Source organism: Grammomys surdaster, unplaced genomic scaffold (assembly GCF_004785775.1).
Source record: "Grammomys surdaster isolate TR1022 unplaced genomic scaffold, NIH_TR_1.0 126185, whole genome shotgun sequence".
NCBI classification, from domain to species: Eukaryota; Metazoa; Chordata; class Mammalia; order Rodentia; family Muridae; genus Grammomys; species Grammomys surdaster.
Window position 1 is genome coordinate 7,540,773 of NW_021620991.1, and position 18,581 is coordinate 7,559,353.

At 50.5% G+C, this 18,581-nt stretch overlaps 1 protein-coding gene across 1 annotated transcript in view; it reads left to right on the forward strand.

Moving 5' to 3' along the window:
• Draxin (dorsal inhibitory axon guidance protein) overlaps positions 1-18,581 on the forward strand; it is a 28,350-nt gene that overhangs the window by 7,406 nt on the left and 2,363 nt on the right. The window contains exons 2-6 of the mRNA XM_028757912.1: positions 6,054-6,495; positions 9,164-9,357; positions 11,818-11,929; positions 12,261-12,350; positions 14,003-14,092. Of these exons, the coding sequence (XP_028613745.1) occupies positions 6,063-6,495; positions 9,164-9,357; positions 11,818-11,929; positions 12,261-12,350; positions 14,003-14,092 (919 nt within the window). The 5' untranslated portion in view covers positions 6,054-6,062. The remainder of the gene's footprint in view (positions 1-6,053; positions 6,496-9,163; positions 9,358-11,817; positions 11,930-12,260; positions 12,351-14,002; positions 14,093-18,581) is intronic.

An 18,581-nucleotide genomic window follows, 5' to 3' on the forward strand; every position in this document is an offset into this window, starting at 1 on the left:
TCCCTCCCTCACACACACACACACACACACACTTAGTAGAGATCATATTTGAGAACATTTATCATCTTTTATTTGTTTTTAAAATAGATTAAAAATTTTAAATTAAATGTATACGTTTTGCAGTGCTGGGGGATGTAACCTAGGGCCCTTCTCCGTGTGAGGTAGGTAGGCCAGAAGTCTACCACAGCCACATTCCCAGTACTATATTCCTACAATAGATTTTTAAAACCCAGTTGTTTGGGTGTGGTGGCACACCCATTTAATTCCAGCACTAGTGAGGTAGGGGCAGGGAAATCTCTGAGTTGGAGGCCAATGTGGCCTAGAAGTTTCAGGGAAACCAGGCCTACATAATGAGACCCTATCTCGATTGCCCCCCCTCCCGCCCCCGTTCTATAAACAAACATACTAACCAGCAAACAAAATCGCCACCTAGTTAGACTCAAATGCTTCTGAGCCGTCAAAGTGTTTCCATCAAATACAGTGGGTTAGCTTTATCTAAGGAGGAGAAGGAGCAGGGGTCAGGGACCTGGTGTTACATCGAGGTCTCTGAGTGAGCTTGGATCAAGCTACCCAGTCCTTAGGCCCAGCAGCCCAGCCTTCCTACAAGATGCTTCAGCCAGTATCCACCCCAGCCCACCGAGCAACCAGTGGGCGGAGCCAGTCAGCAAGGCAGGAATGCAGGCCCCGCAGCTGTTGTGGGAGGCCAGGTGGTCAGACTCCACAGTTGTCCGCCAGGCTGGTATTGCGGGAGCCCCCCTCCCTCACCAGTGTTGTGTGCCCCATCCCATGCAGGGCTGTGAGTGGGAGAGGTCTCAGGAATTAAAGCTTGCTTCAGCTGGATGGATGCCTCATTTGCATATGACACTGCCTCCTGCTGCCTCCTGGATGGAGACAGGGCTACTAGACAACTCTCTCCCCACTGTGCCAGGCAAGACAGAGCCTGAATTCAAGCCCTCCCTTTCCCCCTTCCCTCCCTCCTCTCCCTCCTCCTCCTTCCTCAGGTCCCTGTTTATTTTTTTGTTTTTTTCCTTGCTAATTTCTGGCTCTTCCTCCTCAGCAAGACCACTGCGCTCACCAGTAGAGATACTGGTCACAGCAAATACAGGCAAGGATGACATCAGGCAGATAATCCCTGGCAGTGAACGCAGCACTATGTCCCCTGTGCACAGGGTGCCAGACAGCCCAGGCCAGAACTGTGTTCATTGTCAGAGAGCCTCAGTCTCTTTGTACACTCATTTTTGTTGTTATTGTTTTGAGACAGAGTCTCTCACTCTAGCTCAGGCTTCGCAGAATTCACTATCTAGCCTAGGCTGATCTCAAATGAATGGTAATCTTCCCGCCTCGGTTCCCCAAATGCTGGGATGGCAGGTATGAGCCACCTTGCCCGGCCAGTATCCTCATTTTTTAAATGTGGAGAGGCCACTGAGTTGAGGAGATTAAACACCACAGAATGGACCACACTAATATCTGGTTCAGTCTTGATGATTCGCTCCTGGGGCCTCACTGAAGACTGGGCCATCCTTGGGGACCATCCTCAGTGTGGGAAGAAACAGTTCTGAGCCCATCTCAGACGTTAGGAACAAGCCACAGGCAGAGCCCACAGGGCCAGAGGAGGGGAGCACCTGCCTTGCTTTGTGCACACAAACGCTTGGCACTTGGAGACATAGCCCTCCAACTGGCTTTCAGAGTGACAGGAATGGATTAGAGCCCATCTTCACTGGGGATCCTTGGCACTGTTTCTGTGGTGGCCCATGTTTCCCGAGTGGCTGTCTGCCAGGCTGGCATCCTGATTACTGGGCTATGCCAAGATCTTCTTACAAATCCCTGGAGTTTGGAGAGGGGGCTCTATGAAGTCTGCCAGCTCTGGTGCACTCACATGCACGTACGCACCCGCACCAGAGATTTACATCCATCCACAAACCTGGTCACCTGTACTTACGCATACAGAATCCTAGATGTGCTACAGGGCGGGGAGGGTGGCTTGGGCACACCCTCTCTCCTCTCACTGTGCCAGGGAAGTCAGGCGCTTCCATAAGAGTGGATAATCCCAAACCAATATGGCACACGAGATCTGAAGCCATAAGGAGACACCAGCATGGAGGAGAACCATCATCATGGGTAGGGGAGCACTAGCATAGAGGGGGAGCACTAGAGGGAGCACTAGAATGGAGGGGGAATATCAACATGGATGGGGCAGGATTAGCATGGAGAGGGAGCACTAGAATGGAGGGGGAACATCAACATGGGTGGGGAGCATTAGCATGGAGGGGGAGCACTGGAGGGAGTACCAGGATGGAGGAAGAACATCAACATGGAGGGGAACATCACACCCAGCATCAGTGAGGTGGGCCTGATTGAAGCCCTATAAAGGAAGGAACATTTGGAATGGATGGGTTTGTCAAAGAAAGGTGACCTGGAGGGGAGACATTGTTCCAGGCAATAGGGTGTGTCTGAAGTGTCCCCACAGGCTTCGAAGAGAAGACAGGCACCAAGGGGATGCTGGGCCTGTGTTACACAAAGTTTTCAAATGTTAAAGTGAAGAGAGCCATGGGCAGTTTTTAGCAGTTAAAAGTCGTGGTGGGAGGGCCTGGCAGCTGCCCAGAGGGACCGGGGCAGGATGCTGTTAAGGTCTAAGAAGAGGGTGGAGCCGTGTGGGTACGTTGGCATGGCGCATTGAAATCCTGCCTTCTGCCCAGCCTGGCTGCTTGTGTGATTAATCCGGAGAAAACGGAGGGAGGGAGGGAACAGGAAACCGGTACTGAATTGGGGTTCTCACACGCAACGGATGAGCCCACAACCACACAGACCGCTACAACGCGATGTCTGCCAGTGGGAGAAGGGGCGTGGCTTGTCTGGAGCTCTTCGTATATGGGTGGGTTTGCGGTGTTTTTAAAGATTTATTTTTTAATTTTTAATTATTATTTATGCGTTTGTCTGCATGCACGTTTCTACACCATGTATATGCAGTTGCCCATGAAGGTCAGAAAAAGGCATTGTATTCCCTGAAACTGTTCTTATGAACAGACATGTGTGTGCTTGCAACTGATCCTGGGTCCTCTGTAAGAGCAACAAATGTTGCTAACTGCTGAGCTATCTCTCCAGCCCTATGCCTTTTTTTAAAAAAAAATTTGTTACATTTGTTTAGTGTGTGTGTGTATATGTGTGTGTGTGTGTGCCTGTGTGACAGACAGACAGACAGACAGACAGATACATGGGGTGGGTGGGGGCATAGTGCTCAAATACAGGTCAAAGAACAACTTGCAGAAATCAGTTCTTTCCAATATGTGAATCACAGGATTTGAACTTAGGTCTTCAGGCTAGGCAGAAAGTCCCTTTACCTGTTGAACCACCTCATAGGCCCCATTGTTTAATTTCTCTTTCAAAGAGCTCTCTCTCTCTTCCTCTCCTTTCTCCGCCTCCCCCACCCCCACATAGCCAAAAATGGCCTCAAACTCCTGCACCTCAGGCCTTGATCTCAAGATAGCAGAGGGAACAGGAAGCAAGGAAGTCTGGTGATATTCATCCAGCGGCTCTGGGAAGAGCCCAGGGGCCCAGGATGAAGAGGAATGTGGTTCTTTCTTAGCCTCAGTGGGTCAGCCTAGTGGTGACTCCAAGGCTGGGCATGGCAGCCCCTGCTTTGTGCTTGTTGATGAAGAGACTGACTAGGGTGGGCCTGAGGGCTTCAGAAGCTGAGCCAGCTAGAGCGAGGGATGCTGGGAACCAGGGAATCTTCCAGACCTGACAACTTTTTCTTGCCCTGGGCAATTATAAAGCCACAAATCACAAAGAAATGGTGGCATCAGCACCTTGGGGACCCTAATGGAATCCTGAGCCATAAAAATTCAATCAGCCAACTGGTATGAGCCTGGCAGAGGCAGTGAGGCTGGGTGGGGTGGATACGGTTGCTACAGGCAGAGGAATCCTCAGGGACTGACTGACAGATATCTCCCACCAACCCGCTATGTTCAGGCCCTCTAAAACAGTCCTCTGGACCCACTGGGGCCAGCCTCCTCCTTGGGCTCTGAATCTCCAAGAGGCTCTGCTTTGGCTGAGACGCCTACAAGAACAGATTGGCTTGCTGTGCTTCGTGTGTATGTGGCAAAGGAGGATGGTCAGAGCCATTTCTGCACAGCCATTCGCAAAGCCCTCAGCTCCATGGGGCAATATGAGGACCGCTGGGGATCTCAAAGCTCATGGGAACTGAAAAACCAGTACATGCTTGTCATCTGAGCACTAGAGAGGCAAAGGCAGGCAGGCAAGAGAATCAGGAATTCCAAGTCTCCTTTTGTTATATAGTGAGTTCCAGGCCAACCTGGGCTCCATGAGATTCTATCAAAGGGGCGGAGGGGTGGATAATACAGATGATGGGGAGCTAAGCCACTCTGGACAGCCACAAAAGGCCCAGAGGGCAGACACTACTCATACGGTGTAACTCGCCATCCTGCAAACGTCTCCTACGTCAGGAATATGAGAAAAATGACAGGAGTCACTAGAGAGAGGTGTTAAGAGGACCGAGCACTCCAATTTCTGGATGAGAGACACAGGTCAAATCTCAGAGGCAAGGGGTATTTTCTGGGCTCTGAGGGACTCAGCTACGTCTCAGAGGGCTTGGCCAAGGGCAGAGGCAGAAAAAAGACTTCTAGACTAGTCTGGAAGCGAAGGATCCTCAGCCTCGGGTGATTTAAAATTTTTATCATTTTATTTTATTTTATTTTATTTTATTTTATTTTATTTTATTTTATTTTATTTTATTTTATTATGTGTGTGGGTGTTTTGCCTGCATGGATGTCCATGTACCATGTGCATGCAGTGCCTGTGGAGGCCAGAAGAGGGCGTTAGTCCTACAGAACTGGGGTTACAGATGGTTGTGAGCTGCCATGTGGGTGCTGGGAACAAAGCAGCAAGTGCCCTTACCACTGAGCCATCTTCCCAGCCCCGCAAGGACTGTCCTTTGTCGGGGAACCAAAGTCTGCATTGTGGTGTGTTCACCTGCTCTTTTGGCTTCCTCCCATCAGAAACCATTTGCGTCACTCCGTTTTGACATGTGGCAATGACCCCAGCAGCACATGGTGATTCACACCTATCATCCCAGCATGTGGGAGGCTGAGGCAGATGGGGCAGCATGAGTTCAAGGCCAGCCCGAGATACAGAACATGATCCTGTCTCAAAATAATAATAATAACAACATTATTATTGTTTATTATTATTATTATTATTATTATTTAGTTTAAAGGGGGAAAGAGAACAAGCCAGATGTGGTGGTGTATTCCTTCAATCCCAGTAACTCAGGAGGCAGAGGAAGGTGAATCTCTGTGAGTTTGAGGCTAGCCTGGTCTACATAACAAGTTCCAGGCCAGCAAGGTCCACACAGCAAGACCTTGTCTCAAAGAGGAGACAGAAGCTGGAGAGCTGGTTCTGTCAGGTTAAGAGTGCTTGTTGCTTGTCACTCTTGCAAAAGACCTGAATTTGGCTCCTAGCACCATAACCCAGCTCCAGGGGAATCCAGTGCCCTCTTCTGGCCGCCCTCGGTATTGCACTTATGTGACACACATACACCTTAGAAACACTTTAAAAAGGAATTTGCTATGAAGCTGGATGATCTGAGTGTGGTACTTGACCCATGGGGAGAACTGACTCCCTCACGTCGTCTTCTGATTCCCACATACACACACACACACACACACACACACATCAAACACAACAAATAGATTAGTGTAAACTAATACATTTTTTAATCTTCCCCCAAAAGGGAAGACGCTGGGCATAGCGGTTCATGCCTACAATTCTGATGCTTGAGGGACAGAGGCAGGAGGATCAGTTCTCTTCCTGTTACACCGGGCTACATGAGACTGTCTCAAAAACAACATAAAACCTCAATTAAAAACAACAGTCCAAAAACATTTTAAAAGTTAAAAATCAGAAATATGTCCAGGGAACAGAGTCTCCTCCACCCACGAGGGAAAAACAGTTTGGGTAATGGGGTGCAGATACGGAGCCTTGGGAGGGGATGGGGGGAGCTGTGTACAGCACTCATGATGCTGGTTTTCTTTTAGAGAGAGCCAATGGCAGCGTGCACCGTCCTCAGGGTCCCCATGCTGTTCCTGATCCTCCTGATATTTCCAGAGCTCCACATAGCAGGCACCCTTTCATCTGGACCCTCTGCCCGGAACCTGCCCGAAACCCACTCCCACCTTTCCAGCTCTGTGCTGAGGGTGCCCCAGACAAACCATCATGGCCGTAGGGGCCTAGGGAAGAGGGACAGGGGCCCAGGCAGGCCTAGCCGGGCCCAGGAGGGGGCTGTGGTCACTGCCACCAGACAGGCTTCCCAGAAGACACTTGGACAGCCCCCTGCTGGCCTTCTGAAGAACAAGGAGCTGCTTCTGGGGCTGGCATTGCCTAGCCCCGAGAAGGAGACCCGGTCTCCCGGTTGGGAGAGGGTGAAGAAACGTGGCAGAGAACACAAGAGGCGCAGGGACCGTCTGCGACTGCACCGAGGTAGCTGGAGACCTGGGGGGAAGGGGAACTGCACTGGGTGAAGGCTCTAATCCAATGCTAAGGGCAGGAAGTGGTCATAAAGTCAGTGCTTTACGGCCCCGAAGAGACCATTGAGAAGTCTCCTTCACCCAGGGCAGAAGGGGAGTCCCAGAAGAGGGGAGGCATCTTACTAAAGTCAGAGTGGTCTGGCAGGGAGAGGGACAGGGAGAGGCTGAGGGGAGAGACAGAGGGGGAGGAGAGGGAACTCACATAGAAGTTCTGCCCCTTTAGGCCATCAATCATCCTCCTAAGTCGGGAAGATCTACCTTGCATGTGATCTAAATCCACCCTACTCACAGCCTCCCTGCATACAGACAGGGTGACTGGGAGTCCTCCAAACACATCCTTTAGTGAGCTCTGGAACAGAAGAGGGTGGAGAGCTTGGGCCCGAAGCCAGATCTGCTGAGATCGGAGTCTGACTCCAATACTAGCTAGTCTGTGCCTTGGGTGCGTCACCCCCTAAGCCTCCATTTGTCCTGCTACGAAGATGTCACCCAACCTTAGTGCGGGAGGGACCTGATGCTCAGGAAGCTTAGGTCAGTCTTCCTCGGAGAAGTTGCAGTACCGCTCCCTAGTCAGCATCCTCCAACCCTGAACACCAGCGACACCGTGTGGCGGTCAGCTGTCTGTCAAATTCCGCACAAAGCAGGAGAGAGGTTCATTTGGGATGGAGAATTCAGAACGTCCCAGCCTACAGTTGCTTAGGCGTGAGGCAAAGGTCATAGAAGAAGCATAGAACTGTTCAGCTCATGGTGCCCTGTGTCCCAGAGAAGGAGGAGAAATAGAGAGAAAGACACATAGACAGAGAGAGGAGGGATGAGAGAGGAGAAGGGGGAGGAAGGAAGAGACAGCACAGGAAAACTGGGTCCCCATATCCCCTTCAAAGGCACCCCAATGACTCAAGCTGCCTCCGCTAGTCCCCTTCTCCCAGAGGCCCTACTGTTTCCAAGGAGAGCCACTGACTGGAGAATCAAGTTTTTAAAGATTTATTTTTAATTGTGTGTGTGTGTGTGTGTGTGTGTGTGTGTGTACGTGCGTGTTGAGTACAGGTGCCATCAGAGACCAGAGTCATTCGATCCCCTGGAGCTGACATGGGTGCTGGGAATTGAACTCAGGTCCTCTGGGAGAGCAGGACATCTCTTAACTGCTGCATCATCTCTCCAGCCCCAAGACCAAGCCCCAGGTCCTCGGGCAATATCAAAGTCATAAACTTGAGTGTCTCGAGAGAGAAGTCACCTTCCCATGTCTGCCTGTGTTCAACTTCCTTAACATGTTCTCTGCCTCCATCCCCCATGCTACTGCAGTCACCCAGGCTGAGCCTTGTTTGGCCCAAACGAACAGTCTCCAGCAAACCTGAGCATCACCATCCAGCTGGCCCCTCCCCAGCCTCACCTGGCCCTGAACCTGCATGGGCCACCTGGCTATCAAGTCTTTTAATGGAACTGCCTCTAGGGGCAGAGCTACAGCCACAGATGGGCTGGTGGGGTTTGCAGGGAAGAAACTGGAGCAGCTGCAGCCTGCTTCTCCTGCAGATAGCAACAGGGGTGGGGTGGGGGTCACCTGCCTCCCTGCCAGGTCGACTGAGACCCCTACATGGCAAGGACAAGCTTCAATACACACCCTCCCATTCTCGGGGTCCCCTGTGCCAGTTTAGAAGATGTTGATGCCTTGAAGGCCAGCATGGGGCCCCTAGTTTCCACAAAATTCCTTGGCTTCAGTGAAGCAGCAGGGATGTCCTGCAGAAGGGTGACATGGTGGCAGAGGACAGATGAAGTCCACAGACCAGACCAGTTTATCAGGACTTGGGAAGCCTCAGACAGACTGAGGTTCATTTCTGCAAGGTGGGGTGGCCTCAAGGGATCCAGACCAGCTTACAGCTGTGTCTTGCAAGGATGAGTGTAGATGCTCTCCACCCCGGCCCCCAGCCCCCTCGCACCTCTGTCCTCATTCCTGTTTGTGACCTTGTGCTGATCCTGTATTGTTCCCTGACACTCCCAGTATCCCACACCCAAGTGTCTTTCAAGATGGCCCCGGGAGTTAAAAGCACCAGCTTTGCACTCAGGACTGAGGTTCAAATCTACGTTCTGTGTGTCCTTGGTGAAATTGCCTAACTTCTCTGGCTCAGGTTCCTCCACTGTACGTAAGCTGCAACTACTTCTCAAGGGTTCCTGTCCGGTTAGATGAAGTAATTATCGTGATGTGGTTCATTGGGAATGCAGCATATCAGGTGCATTAGCAAGAAGCGTGTGTGTGTGTGTGTGTGTGTGTGTGTGTGTGCATGTATGTGTGTAAGCAGTGGCTCTCCTGCCAGATGTCTCAAAGACTTCTCCCTAAGCAGTGTCCCTCAACCTCCATAAACCTCACCTCCTCCAGGAAGCCTTCTATGATTTTATGACCCTGGATCCAGACTTAGAATGCAGCTTCTAGGGGAGAATCCTCTGTTCACACATTGCCCCCTCCCCAACGACTGCCCTGTTCCCAGGTCTCTAGCAGGGTAGACAGCAAGGATGTTGGAGAAGTCAAAGGTTCATTACACCCAGCAGCCCTTGGCTTACAGCAGAAAAGACAGGATGCCCTGTAGGTAGACACTGAGACGCAGGTGGGTCAGCCTGTGCTTGCTTTGTCTCAGGCCGGGCTGCCATCCGTGGCCCCAGCTCTCTAATGAAGAAGATGGAGCCCTCCGAAGACCGGATGCTGGAGGGCACCATGGAGGAGTCTTCCACTAGCCTGGCCCCTACCATGTTCTTCCTAACCACGGCAGACGGTGCCACGCCTACTACAGAAGAGTCCCGGATCCTGCCTGTCACCTCTCTGCGGCCCCAGGTAGGGGTCCCACATGGCCTTGAATCTGAATGTACCTTTGAGCATCACACAAACTGCCTGTCAGGGTTCTCTAGATGAACAGAACTGACAGTGTGAATGTATGTATCCAGTGAATGTATCTAGCTAAGGGGATTTATTGGAGTGGCTTACAGGCTGTGCGGTCCAGCTAGTCCAAAAGCAGCTGTCTCCCGGTGGAAAGGCAAGACTCCAAGGCTGGCCATCTCAGGGGGTTTTTGGGTGGTGTTGGAATTCTGAAGATGCAGCAAAGGAATGCCTCAGCTGCAGGATATATGTACTTGCCAGCAAGAGTGAAGCAAAAAGCAAAAAACAGGCAAAAAGCAAAAGCTTCCTTTTTCCATGTCTTTTCATGGAGGCTGCCACAAGAAGGCGTGGCCCACACTTAAGGTGGGTCTTCCTGCTTCAACCATCCAGTCAAGAAAAATCCCTCACAGGTGTGCCCAGCTGCTTGAGTGTTGGTTGACTCACCTCCTGTTCTACTCAGGTAGACTGAGGCACAGCAGGGTGATAGTGGAAACCATTACATTTTAACCCCACTAGGTAGTCTGTCTGTAGAGGGGCTGCTAGCACCCAGAGAACATGGTTGGGACTCAGGCTGGGGACAACCAGGAGGCCAATTTCACTTCAGCATGCTGCTGTCTGTGCACATAGAGGCGGGACTGTTGTGGAGGTCCTTTAAAGTCTGGAAGAGTTCAGAAAGCAGCCACGATGATTAAAAGCCCAGATCAAGGGCCTGGAGAGATGGGTCAGAGGTTAAAGGCTGCTCTTCCAGAGGTCCTGAGTTCATTTCCCAGCAACCAAATGGTGGCTCACAACTATCTGTAATGAGATCCGATGCCCTCTTCTGGTGTGTCTGAAGACAGTGACAGTGTACTCATATACATAAAATAAATAAATAAATAGATTTTTTTAAAAAAAAAAAAAAAGCAGATCTAGAATGGTGTAGTCAGTTAGGGGGTTGACTTGTCTACTCCCTAACTCTGAAAAAGTAAATGGAAAGCAAACAGTGGGAACAGGGGGGTGGGGTGGGGCTCACACAAATCTGATGGCTGGTGACTCTAAAAGAGGACAGGCATTCACCAGGTCATTCTTGTCCATAGCTTAGAACATTTTGCTTTACTTTCATTTTGTTTTCAAAATAAAATCATTCAAAGGCCAGATGTGGTATTTTACATCTACAATCCCAAAACCTGGGAGACAGGGGATAGAGGCAGTAGCATCAGGTACAAGATTGAGGCCAGCCTAGGGTACACCAAGAATTCTAGGCCGACCTGGGCTACAAAGTGAAACCCTGTCTCAAAATAAGCTAAAACATTGTTTTGGTTTCAAAAATGAAGTAACACCATTGAAGTGGATCATATATATAATACATTATATACTGATGATATAAGTACAATATGTAGCTCTGTTGGTAAAATGCTTCCTTAGCATACATAAGTCCCAGGTTCGAGTCCCAGCACTATATAAAACAGATGTGGTGGTACATGAAAGTTATCCCAGCATTCAGGAGGTGGAGGCTGGAGGATCAGGAGTTTGAGATTGTCCTTGGCTATATAGTGACTTTGAGGCCAGCCAGGGCTATGATATCCTACTTCAGAAAGGAAGAGAGAAAGAAATGGAGGGAGAGGTAGAAAAGAAGAGGCAGTCTACTGCTTTGGCGCTCTGTTTTGTGAGTTCTTGTTCATCTCCTGCTGTGCCTTGTTTAAACTGTTTTTAAATTTTTAATTGTGTATATCTGTGGGGAAGGTTTTATGTGCACATTTTTGAAGACCAGAGGAGTTACAGGCACTTGTGAACCAGCTTATGTGTGTGCTGGGACCTGAACTCCAGTCCTCTTTGAGAGCAGTATGCACTCTTATCTCCTGAGCTGGCTTTCCAGCTTTGACTGTGCCTCATTTGCATGTGCGTGTGGAAACAGTATACATACAGGCTTTAGCTTGTCCAGGCATCACTGGCAGGTTGGACCGAATCTCCTGAGTATCAGGAGATGGCTGTAGATATTCCTCTTCGTCTTGTAATCCTGAGAGTCAGGAGAAAGCTGTGGCCATGAGCAGGTAGCTATGATCCGTGCCTTGCTGAACCCTGGTGGTCGTGTACATGAGGTCTCAGCCATGGTATCTTTTCCTCAGTAGTCTCCAGAATTTTGGTCAGGGCTGTGAGTAGAATTGAAGCCTGTGCACGGTCTCTACAGGACCTTCAGAGGAAGGGACGGAGAGTGAGCAGTGGACCACTTCTGGTCCTCTCCCTGGTGTGTTTAGAAATGCTGAGTGATCAGAACAGCCTCTCTGGCCACTCTCTTGACATATTCAGCATCTAAGGACTCCGGGATCTAAGCAGAGAACGAGGCGATCTTGTCCTCTCTTCTCCAGCCTTGAGACCCCAGGTTCCCACTCCCTTCACTTGCAAGACTCCAGGTTCCCTCTTCTGTCTCATCTTCTGCAGACACAGCCCAGGTCTGATGGGGAAGTGATGCCCACACTGGACATGGCCTTGTTTGACTGGACGGATTATGAAGACTTAAAGCCAGAGGTCTGGCCTTCTGCAAAGAAGAAAGGTATGGCCACTTTGCCACCCTGCTCCATGCTTTTAGACTCCCCTCTCCGGCATCTGTTGCTGGAGGACATTTGCTGAGTCCAGAATGAACTACAGGTGTCCACAGGTGGGCTGGAATCCATCGGTCTAAGCTGGACCTGACACTCGCTGTGACAAACAGTACCCTTCGCTCACTGTACACTTCTCGGGTCCAGTGTCTCTTTAGGGAAGAAAGTGAAGCAGAGAGAGGCAGAGAGAAGGTCTTGTCTAAGTCACACCATAGGAGTGGCTGTCTGGTACTATGACACCCCAAGTCTTGTGCCTAATCTGACCACAGATTTTCTTGTCCCCAGAAAAACACTGGAGTCATTTTACCAGTGACGGTAACGAGACATCGCCAGCTGAGGGGGAACCGTGTGATCATCACCAGGATTGCTTGCCAGGTACTTTGGTACCCCAACCCTTGAGGCACCAGGCTGGGAGGGAATACCGGCAAGGTAATCGAGGGGGGGCTTGGGAGCAGGCCTGAGAGTCAGGACCCTTTATTTGCAATACTTAGAAGCTACAATACCCTCCAGTTTTCCGAGAGTCCTTATCAGCGGCCACCAGTTTCCTGAGAGTCGCTACCATACACTGACTCATAGAATGACATGGGGGGGGGGGGCGAGGAGTTGACTGACTTAGTTTTCAGACAAAGCAAGGCAATTCAGCTCCAGAGAGGTTAAGGGCCCAAGATAGATCACACAGCCTGGGTCAACTTGGTTCGTAAGAAGCTTGGTACCCATATCCTATCCTGCCCTGAGTCAGATGCTCTGCTCATGACCTTGTCCTCTGAACACCCACAGGGGTTAATTCAGTCCCCTCATCACGGCACCAACTGGCTTTCTGGGGATGGTCTCGATGTCTCCATTGCCTGTTCAACAGCTCGACCTATCGGAGCAGGATAAACCCAAGGGGCCTGCAGTTTGATTAGAGTCTGGACTGCTGTCCCTGTGGGATCAGGAGGACCTCCTCAGAGCAGACTGAGGTGGAATTAGAAGCTGTGGAGCGGTAACACCTGTCCTCACAGCACTTGGGAGGTAGAGGCAGGAAGGTCAAGAGTTCAAGGTCACCTTGGAGTACAGAGGGAGTCCCAGGCCAGACCCTGTCTTGGGTGCTTATCTAGGGCATTGGTGGTTATATTTATTAAAGGTAAGAGAGGAAGCAAGTCGACAGAGAAACCTCCTCGGATCTGATGTCACTCTAGCTCAGCGAGGGCTGTAGAGAAAAGCTTTGCCTGTCAGGGAAGCCCTGTGCTGGGCAGAGTGGTGGCCCTGGTTTCTGCCATGCTGGCTGGCTATTGTCTGGAGCTGCTGAGAAAGGAAGGGGTGGTTGGGACATGCGCCAAAGTGGCCCCTGAAACTACGCACAGCAGAAGACCAGTGACTGATGTCCCTTCTTGCCACCAAATAATGAATGCTTTGGGAGACGGGGGCTGGGTAGACCCAAGGGGCCATCTCCATGGTGCCACATCCGTAGGATAGTCTGCAAAATAGTAGCCATTCGGCATTGCAGAAGACACACAGTGCAGACAGACTGTCTGCACCCTGAGTGTGGTAAAAAGGCGGGAGTCAGGGCCAGCAGGATGAAACTTGGAAGCTAGCTTTGTAATGGGCAAAGAGATGTCTCAGTCCTGCCTAGATTTGCCCTGAACCCCGCCCCTACCCCTGAGGCTTCAGTTTCCCCATCTGTCCAAGAGGGTGTTGTTGATCCATGATCCCAGAGGCCCCTCACAGCTCTCAGCAGGCTCTACCTCTGGCACCCCTAGCTATTACAACCTCATCCCTGGGATGTGAACCCCACACCACCTTTGATCCTCCCATGATCAATCAAGTGGCCCATCTGGGGAGGCTTAAGTCTCTGCCACCTGCCTCTGGGATCTTCATCCATGACATCCGGCAGCAGTTCCGGCCCGGAGCCTTGCATACCAGATGGTCTACTAGGGCATGGCCTGCCACACATATGATGGATCTCCTGTCCAGTGGGACTCTGTAGGGCGGCGGGCGGGGAGGAGCCGCTCAGCTTGGCTGACCGTGTGTGCTTGCTATGTTGCCAGGAACTTGCTGTGACCTCCGGGAACATCTCTGCACACCCCACAACCGCGGCCTCAACAACAAATGTTTCGATGACTGCATGTGCATGGAAGGTCAGTCTGGACACCCCCCCGCCCCCCCCCCCTCACCCCCCCAACCCCCCCAACCCCCACCACCGCCAGCTCTGCGCCAGGAACCATGAAGCCTTTGTTGTCCAGCCAGCTCTGCACTGAGTGGGGCACGGGGTTTCCTGGTAGAGGGTGGATGTGGATGGAAGGGCCAGGGAATAGGGAGTGGATTGGAGAAGCCCCTGGGAGCTGCAAGGCTCCAGTAGGAACAGCTTTGCTGGGGCCTTCCAATCTGTCAGCTCCGAGCGCTTCCAGCCTTGGCACTGGTTCCCAGATTTGTATTTCTCACCTCTTGAAATCCAAGCTGGCGCGATCACTCGGGATCAGGACTGGGAGAAGGGAGGAGACAGGAATGTATTTCTTTAAATAAGATCCAACCTGAGAAGGCTGGTGCTTCTCAGTAGAATTCTAGATAGGAGGCTTTCCAGGTATGATAGTGGGGAGCAAGGAGCTGAGTGGGTTTCTGGGTAGCCACTGGGAGGACTTCACTGAACTACTTGTTTGACTGCCCTGAGCGCCAGCCTCAAGAGGAAGTGTGTGCCCAGCGCGCACGTGTGCCTGTTGGTGCCTAATCTACACTGAGTTCTTTCTTTCCTGGAAATGTTAGGCAATTCTCAAAGTCATGATCCTCCTGCCTCAGCTTCTCAAGCAGCTGGATTACAGGTCTACAGCACCATTGCTGGCTCTCTTTCTCCTTCCTTCTTCTCTTTTTTATCTTTTTTAAATTACAGGAAGAAAGAAAGGATTGAGAAAGAGAGAGGGAAGGGGATGAGAAGAAGGAAGAGGGAGAGGAGAAGAAATGAAAAAGAGGAGAAAAATTGGTTGTTGGTACAACAGTTGGAACCCCAGCACTTGAGAGGCCGAGGTGGGGACATCCTAAGTTTGAGTCCAGGTTAGGGTGCACAGTGACAACTGGCTTGGAAAAAACAAACCAGGACTAACAATTGGTCTGGCATGGAAAGGGCCGTGCCCTGCCATCCTGCTGCCCTGTATTCAATGCCTGGAACCTGTATATCGGTGGAAGGAGAGAGTCAACCAAAGTTGTCTTTTGACCTCCACCTGCACACTGCAGTATGTGTGCACCACCCCCTCCCATCACACATGCATGTCAATAAACAAAAATAAATGAAAATGAACCAAAAAAAGGAAGAAAGGGGATAAGGGGAAGAGAAAGAGGGAGACGAGGGGAGGGGAGGGGAGGGGAGGGGAGGGGAGGGGAGACAGCACACACAACGATGCCATTGACCTGTAATTCCAGCTGTTTGAGAGGCTGAGGCAGGAGGATCATGACTTTGAGGGCTGCCTCTGCAACTCACCATAACTCTGCTTCAGGAAAAAAAAGATTTGTTTTTGGAGATAAAATCTCTCAGGAGGCAGAGGCAGGTGGATCTCTGTGAGTTCAGGGCCAGCCTGGTCTACATAGTAAGATCTAGTCTCTAAATAAATGCATAAGTAGCTGAAGGCATAGCTCAGTGATAGAGCTCTTTTAAGGCCTTGAGTCCAGTCCCCCACCCATATGAAAGGCAGAGCCAAGGATGGACTGCACAGGTGGCTCAGTGGTTAAGAGCACTTGCTGCTGTTACAGAGGACCTAGGTTCAGTTCCCCACAGTTATATGGCCACTCACTACCATCCAACACTCCAGTTCCAGGGGATCTAATGTCCCCTTCTGACCTTCAGACACCAAACATGCATATTGGTACACATACATACAAGCAGACAAAACAATCAGACTCAAAATAAATCTTCTTTGTTGTTTATTTGAGACAGGGCTTCATGGTGTAATAGCCCAGGCTGATCTGGAAGTTGCTTTGTAGACCAGGCTAGCCTTGAACTCACAGAGACCTTTCTCTCTCTGCTTCCTGAGTGCTGGAATTACAGGTGTGTGCCATCACTGGCTGACTTCAAAACAAATCTTAAAGAAAATTTTTAAATAGAAAAGGATGAAGGGCCGGACGGTGGTGGCATACGCCTTTAATCCCAGCACTTGAGAGGCAGAGGCGGGTGGATTTCTGAGTTCGAGGCCAGCCTGGTCTACAGAGTGAGTTCCAGGACAGCCAGGGCTATACAGAGAAACCCTGTCTCGAAAAACCAAAAAAAAAAAAAAAAAAAAAAAAAAAGAAAAGAAAAAAGAAAGAAAGAAAAAGGATGAAGGAAAAAGTCGGAAAAATAATTCTAATTGTACCTTCAGAGACTCTTCAGACCTACTCTAAAGTAGCCATAGCTCATAAGTACCTGGTTCCTATCACTGAGATTCATTGAAGGCCAACATGGCCATCCTGAATGGGGCTGTGTCTGCCACAGGCTTCCCTTGTTTCAATCTGATCTTTATTTATTTATACAGTATTTATTTCAGCACACAGCTCTGAGAGATAAGCACCTTTTCAAAAACAGTGTGCCAAAATGGACAGGCCAACGGAATTCACCCTGCATTCCGGGTTCTGAGGGCAAACTCCTTTCCCAGCTGCTGTGTGAACCTGAGCCATGCTCCAAGCCTAGTTCATAGCAACAGAAGAGCCCGTGCCTTCTCCATTCCTGAGACTTATTCCAGTGAAATGAGATAACAAGAAAAAAATCCATAGATAAGCTGTCCCTGGAGCCAGGCATGGAGGCTCAGGCCTGTGATCTCGGCATCCAGAGGTAGAGATAGGAGACTCGGGGCTTTAAGGTCATCCTCAGGCACTTTTGGAGTTTCATCCAGGGCATCCTGATCTGTAGAGGACCCTGTATCCATCCCGACCAGGCTACACCCACCCCCAAGTAGAGAAAGAGAAGGTCCTTGGAAAGTCGTAAGGTCTGTAATGGCTGCTTCTTCCTGGAAGGTTGGTAGGTAGTCTCACAGGATGTTATGTAGAGCCCTTAGGAAGATCAGAAAGAGTGAGTGATGGAGGTTGAAAATGGGTGGAGGGAAGGCTTGTTAGAGGCGGAAGGTAAAGGGAGGGGCCTTGGGCAGGAACAGCCTGGCCTGTCGTGGCGTATAGTGACCCCTGGTGAAGGATGTGAGATGTTTCCAGAAGAACCACACTGTGTTGCCCTTGTTTAGATTTTGTTTGATTAGTGATCAGAAGTAATGCCCGCACTTGTGCAGAGAGGTCACATGGTCTAACCGCTGTATTTAAAAGATAGCTCTGTGGCTGAGGATAAGGCCCAGTTTAGACTGCCTAGCATAGGCCCTGGGTTCTATTGCTGGTGAAAACAGGATGCAGGTACAATCTAAGCACTTGGGAGATAGAGGGCGATTGGGATCTCAACTCCATCCTCAGTTGGCCAGCTTGAGAACCTGTGTCCCCCCAGAAAGTTATCTCTGGTTGCAGGACTGGAGACAGTTGAGGACAGGAGACAGGCTGGAAGATTAGAGAGGGTAGAGACAGACCAGAGTGAGGACATGTAAGATGCTGTTGTGTTCAGAGCACAGGATGGTTCATGGAGGAGCAGACAGGAGCCCAGTGTACAGGTGAGCCATTGAGTCCTTGGTGTTGGCCTGGTGAGGGGGCTGTGGGAGGCTCTGAGGGGGAAAGCCTCCTCCTGTGGGCCTCAGATGGTAAGCTGCTCACGACGCTTTCTAGGGATCCTCAAGGTGTCTGCATCCAGAGCCTAATTGTATCCCCTTTTACTGATTGATTGGTTCCACCCAAATTCCTGCTTCTTCCTGGAGGCTCAGGTTCCAGGGACAAAGGGGAGAATGGAAGCGCGGATAGCTCTTTAAACGTGAAACATGGCCAGAAAGTAAGGGGGTTCACCCAGATGCCACACAGGAAGGCCCTAAGGGGGACCAGAGCAGGTCGGGCCAGGCAAGTCTGGATGCTTCTAAGGGTTTCTGTAGCCACCTCTCATTCCCGCTCCTGTGACTGACTCTCTAGTGTCACTGGCCAAGTGTTGGGCCTTGTGGCTAGGGATCTGGCTTAGCTGGCAGAGTGCTTGCTTAGTTCCACAAAGCCTTGGGTCACTCAGCCAGCACCACAGAAAACTAAGCTTGGTGGTGCACACCTGTGGCCCCAGTGCTTTAGAGATGGAGACAAGGTCATCCTCAGCTCCGTAGCAAGCGGGAAGCCAGCCTGGGTTACACGAGACCTTGTCTTAGAACCATAACAAACTCTAGGCTTCCGATCACAAACTTCCCAGCAGCCCCTTTGCCCTCCAGCTGATGACATAAGTGGATCTTAAAGTGGAGGTATCCTCTCACCCTGCGGTCACTCCGACCATGAAATCCAGGAGTTTCTTGGGCCACAGAGACGTCTCCTTTTCCTGTTATCAGGAGGATGGGACGTTCTATGATCTTAAATAAAAAAAATCTGTTCACATCTCAGAGTAAAGCCCTGATAGCAGAGCCACGGGCAGGATACCCACTGGGATCAACAGGGCCACACAAGTTAATTAGGGTGTTTGGGAGAGTTCATGTGTTTGTGTGTATGGAGTGCTTGTGTTATTGAGTGTTGTGTGTTTGAGGTATTTGTGTGTGATTATGTGTGTGTTTG